The following is a 6000-nucleotide window of genomic DNA, read 5'->3' as shown; positions in this document are numbered from 1 at the left end:
TCCGCAGTGGATTTTTCGACGAGTGAGCTACGTTCCTTTAATGATTCATTCACCCTGGTCGAGTTGGAATGGGCGATTGCCAAGCTTCGCAACGTGTCAGAAGGTCCGCACACTGTGCACAACGACACGCTCGAGCATTCGCCGCCTTGCGTGCATCGCGCTCTTTTAGCGGTATTTAATGCGCTTTGGGCCAGTGGTGACTTTCCAGCCTCTTGGCGAGAAGCTATTGTCGTTTCCATTTTAAAACCGGGTGAAAGTGGACTAGATCCTTTACACTAGAGACCTATTTCTCTCACTTCATCGCTCTCTAAGTTAATGGAGAAGATGGTTAATGTCCGTTTGACTTGGTTTTTAGAAAATTACGGCGTTTTTACAAGCGTCCAGTGTGGTTTTAGAAAGAATCGCAGCACAGTGGACAATCTTTTAGTTCTTGACACTGCGATTCATATGGGATTTCAAGCAAACCGACACATAGGCGCGGTGCCCTTTGACATAGAGAGCGCCTATGACATCACATGGCGTCAAGGCATTCTTCTAAAGCTATACAAGTATGGTATACGCGATAATATGGACACCTTTCTTCAAAACTTTCTAGCTGACCGTTCTTTTCGTGTCCGTGTTGGAAACGCGCTCTCTGAGAGGCATCTTCAAGTTAACGGTGTGTCCCCAAGGCGGCGTTCTCAGCGTAGCTTTGTTCGCCGTTATGATCAACGACATCGGGATTGAGCTGCCACAGTCTGTAGGTCGTGCCCTTTTTGTTGATGATTTTACCATTTGGACTAGCGCAGCAAGAGCACCATTGATGGAACGCCAACTCTAGTTAGCTGTTGACCGTGTTGAGAAGTGTGGTACCGTGGACGGGTTCAGGTTTTCACGTAGCAAGACTGTAGCGATGCATTTTTGTCGTAGCCGGCAATTCGGTGACCTGTCTATCCGTCTGTATGGGCAATGCATTCCAACTAAGCCTGTGGCTAGATACCTGGGGTACACTTTGGCCGCCGACTTACATATTACGCACATCTTAAGACGCTACGTGAAAGCTGTTTTGAATTTTTGAACGTATTAAAATGTGTTTCGAGCACATCTTATGGTGGAGGTCGGAGCACGCTTTTGCTGCTGTATCGGGCAATCATACGCTCTAAGCTGAACTATGCATGTTTTATTCATGACAGCGCGTGTGAGTCCACCAAACGGATCATTGACACTATCCATCACACTGCTATACGTGCCATCACAGGGACGTTCCGTACATCTACCCGAAGCCTCGCACGAGCCGCCGTTGTCAGCGAGGAGGAAAATGCTCGGCATGCGTTATGCACTTAAGCTGCGTCCCCATAAAATGTGATATATTGTTGCCGGATATATTGATGGCTATCGATATTGATGCCTGCCTCTACCTTTATGTTTGTGTTTGAACATGACAAAGGAATGCTGGCAAACTGAGAGAAACACTAGCACTTATGTTGCAGGGGTGTACAAAGGCAAGTACTGGTACTGGTACTTCATTATGATCTTGCCAACATTGTGAACCTATTGAGGTATTACGGCACGTAATTAATCCATTGCATGTCATTACATCAGCAGGTCATTTTGGCAGTAGGAGCTGGTGTGTGCAGCTCATTTATGGACATGCTCAGTATAGGCTCACATTATATGGCTTTGCAAAATTGTCTTTCCCTAAAGAATTCCGAAAATATAGAACTGTATTATTACTGATGCACGTTGTACTGTCTTCACAAATCTTGTATGCAGGCGAGCATTGCTCCTGAGTAATCAATGTCATAGTCACTGCAGCTTACGTGGGATGCTGGGTGCTGAGAAAGATGGAAAAGCATTGCTGTTGGTGTCTTGGACAGCACTTAATGAAATGTTTATCATGAGTCATTTGTGCACTGTCAACTTCATCGCTTCCTTGCATTTTGCCCATCCAGCCATTGCTACATGCACTTGTCATGTCTCCAGCCTTGTGCAAGGTCAGCATGTTTGCAGTGTCATTTCATCACATGTAACAATTTTCCTGTTATTTTTTTAGTAAAGCAGCCTGATGGCTGCAGCATGTTGCACGACCATGGAAGTAAAAGATGTGTTTGCATCTTTCTCACCTGCTTTTTTCTGGATTCCCGAAGCAGGCTGAGCAAGCGGCGCCACGTATTGGTTGTCTCCTTTGCTGAAAGTGATTTGTATATTGTATGATGTGTTTTTGGTCAGTCATATGTCAGATGGAAAGTCAGTACAAGAGCGCATCCTTGACCGATCTTTTCATGCTGTAATTTATTATGAAAGCGGCATGGATTGCAGTCGAAAAGCCATCTTGTTGTTCTTTATGTCATGCCACAGCACAGCACCGAGATAGTGCCACAATGAAGCTATTGACCAGTGCCATTACACAATGCACCACGTTGGTTGAGTATTCTATGTCAAACCTAGCAAAAACAAGTTATTGGTAGCCCAACCTTGCCATCTTTACCATGGCAATAGCAATGCTTTGACAATCAATGCATGGCAACGTTACAAATTTGCTAATTTTTGCATGACACCACATTTCCGGTCACAAACAATAAAGACAATATTTCAAATTTATTAATTTTGGCACGACACCCCATTTCCAGTCACAAATAATGACAGTGACTACTGTATACATCACGTGATATCAATGTCAGGACTACAGCACTGCGCGCAACGATGGGTCGACAATAAAGTATTAACAAAGTCATCAACAGCAGAGCAATAACAGCAGCAGCACAGCATATCGTGCTTTGATATCAATAATCTGCCATAATAGCTGGCGATCGCTACGTTGCGCATGTCAAACAGTCCACGAAAGCTTTCCTTTCGGCCAGCGCCAAGACAAAAAAAAATCCACAAATAACCCACCCACTAATCCGCCCTCCGACACAGCCCCCGCGACGAGAATGGCCGGTCGGCATCACCTTTCGTGTGTTTCGAGGTATTCTTTAGGTCTGGCAGCCAGATGCTGCCAGGTTTTGCTGTCGTCACGAACCCATTTCATGACGCCATCAAACAATGACGTAATGGGCCCATTTTTATAAACTTTGAAATTTTGCTAAGTAGCGTCGTTTTTAAACCTTGAAAGCTTACTTATAGTTACAAGGAAGCATTTCTCATAATATCTGATGCCTAATTCAATGTCTTCAAATGTGAAACATTCCCTTTAAGGAGTATCACGCATAAAATTGTTATCGGCGAGTCATCTTATTTTCCTTTTCATACTTGTCATGCCTTGCCTTGCACAAGCACTGTACCATCCAAGACTTATCGAATTTCATTTTTTGAACTGTCACTTATGATTAGGCGACTAGGAGGCCCAACCCGAAACCCAGCAACAGCACAACCTCACCTCAACGCCGCCTGAGCGGAAAATCAGCATGTCGCTGCATACGCAAAGAAACTGTGATAAAAACGTAACCGAAAGAAGCTGGGATGTTTTCCATGCTGGATAAGCCAGCAGTCACTAGAAGAAGGCTGGGAAAAGGTATAGCATTTGACAGTTGAATTAAGCGTTATGACCCCAACAACTTTTTTAGCATTTATACGTAACACTTGGCACATAGCATCTGACATAAACATCTGACTGAATACTATTGTTTTCCCAGCGCCAAACTATAATACTCTAAATAACCTCTGGTCAGAGTGAGGTGTAGTTCAAGCTGGTCGGCCTGAAAGCCAAACCAGCTACGCACAAGCTTGCTAGTTTGCCCCAGGGGCCAGAGCCAGGTAACGAATGCCTCCAAAGTCGTTCAGACACAAACGCAAGTGTGTGATAGAACGAAATCGACATTTTTGCGTCACATTCGTGACCAGCGCGCATAAATCCATCGGAACAGACCTGTACGATATATAGATATAGATAGATAGATAGATGGATATATATATATATATATATATATATATGTGTGTGTGTGTCTGTGTGTGTGTATGTGTATATATATAAGTATATGTGCGTATATATGTTGTATATGTTTGTATGTGTATGTATCTAAGTATATATGCGTATATATGTTGTATGTATTTGTATACATATGTATATGTACATAAATATATATACATATATATATATATATATATATATATATATATATATATATATATATATATATATATATGCCTAGCGGAAAATATCACCTTCAACGTGCTCAGTCGGAGCCAAGAGTCGCGATCACTGCCGACGACTACGTCAATCCCGCTCGAATTTCTTTCCCCATATCCCCTGGCGGAGCCATGGGAAAACCAACGAGACCATGCCTCAGGACGGCTGAACGGGAAGGCCGTTTGCCTCCTCCGGCTTCGGTTTTTCGGATTATTGGCGCAGCGCTTGGGACACGCCTCCCCCGATTCAACGCTACATCCGCCCCTGGCCCTACCAACTGTCGGAACTGTCGTCACGCTCGTGAGTCACCGCTCGTGCCACCGCGCAGGCCCATTACCTGGCCAGCCCACCGCTGGAAGCGAAAGTGGGCCCATGTGAACTGTACAGCTGAGTGCTGCTTGTAGCAACGGTGCGTGACGCGACCATCGGCGCGACCCGCGCGGCGCACCAGTGGACCAGCGTTCGGCGTGGCGTGACCTGGACACGCGGCCCGCCCCGCTCCAGTGGCATGGGAAACTCGGTGGCCGTCGGTAGCGTGTTCACCTCCAAGAAACAGCGGTGAGTAGACCGGTGAGAGGGTGGGCAGGTGGAGTTCTTGAATGGGCTCGGTTCGGTTTTGTGGTGGTCGGCCCGTGTGATATGAGTTGTTGGCTGTTATTTGCAGGAAATGTTCCAGGTCGTGTAGTACCTGGTCTGCTAATACCGACATCGTACCGAAATATTAACCCTAAATAAACAGACACTTGTAATAAGTTTTCAGGCAGGCCAGATTCATTTCGCTATTGCCTCACATGTCGGGGAGCAATAACCAGAGGCGGATTGCGACAGTTGCGGCATGCTTCGCACATAGTTTGGATGTGGGCGCTTCATGCCCCTGAATATTGATTTACGTAAATGAAATAGGCTAGGGGCTTCACATTCATGCACTTCCAACAAGAAGGATTTTGTTTCACGTGTGTGTGTGAATACGCGTCGCTGGTTGGTGCCGTAACACAAACATTCCGAGCATCGCAATTGGCATGAAAGTTCCATCAATCTAGGGAATGACGTTGGTGTTTCTGCGAATGCAAAACATTACCTAGCCCATCCCTGCCAGGTTAAAAGTCACGTGAAAAGGTTTTCAGTGTGGCAACGTTTGTGGTAAGTGTATCGGTGACCCCGCCTCACCTCGCTTGTGCATGTGACGAAAGCAGCATGTCTAAGCGGTTGTCAAAGGTGCTATCATTTGTGCATGCAAGCGCCCATGCGCTTCGGTCTCTTAATTTTTTACGTGGATCACTTCAAAATTGCTAAAGCCAGGAGAAGAACGGTAAAGGTTCAAACGCTGTGAATAAATCCGGTCTTCATCCCATCTTTCAAAGCATTTTGTGACGCCCCGCTTATTCCAGTTGCCATATGATCGTCAGCATGGATTTACAATCACGTAGCGGTTCCCATACACTAATGCTGTATCATGCATATCATGACCCGGCGGCTGTGACCCCGCCTCACCTCGCTTGTGCATGTGACGAAAGCAGCATGTCTAAGCGGCTGTCAAAGGTACTATCATTTGTGTATACAAGTGCCCGTGCGCTTCGGTCTCTTAATTTTTTACGCGTATCACTTCAAAATTGCTAAAGCGAGGAGAAGAACGGTAAAGGTTCAAACGCTGCAAATATACTTGGTCTTTATCCCATCTTTCGAAGTATTTCGTGACGCTCCGCTTGTTCCAGTCACCATATGGTCGTCAACATGACTTACGACCACTTAACGGTTCTCATACACTAATGTTGTATCCGGGATGGTGTCATGTTGATGGCTTGACGCCTAGGCTCACTACACTGACCTTTCCTTCCGTGCAATGTCAACACCACATATTTCAAGTTGAAAAAATTTGCTATGGGATTCTAGAA

At 45.4% G+C, this 6000-nt stretch overlaps 1 protein-coding gene across 1 annotated transcript in view; it reads left to right on the top strand.

Annotated features, from left to right (window-relative positions):
* Window positions 1–4582: 4582 nt before the first annotated feature.
* Window positions 4583–6000, top strand: part of LOC119102581 (NADP-dependent malic enzyme) — a 45733-nt gene continuing 44315 nt past the window's right edge. Inside the window, exon 1 of the mRNA XM_037225994.1 lies at window positions 4583–4666. Within this exon, the coding sequence (XP_037081889.1) occupies window positions 4617–4666 (50 nt within the window). The 5' untranslated portion in view covers window positions 4583–4616. The remainder of the gene's footprint in view (window positions 4667–6000) is intronic.

The sequence above is a fragment of the Pollicipes pollicipes genome, unplaced genomic scaffold (genome assembly GCF_011947565.3).
Source record: "Pollicipes pollicipes isolate AB1234 unplaced genomic scaffold, Ppol_2.1 Scaffold_5724;HRSCAF=6776_pilon_pilon_pilon, whole genome shotgun sequence".
NCBI classification, from domain to species: Eukaryota; Metazoa; Arthropoda; class Thecostraca; order Pollicipedomorpha; family Pollicipedidae; genus Pollicipes; species Pollicipes pollicipes.
Note: the sequence above shows the minus strand (reverse complement) of the source record. Positions and strands in the feature narration are given on the sequence as shown.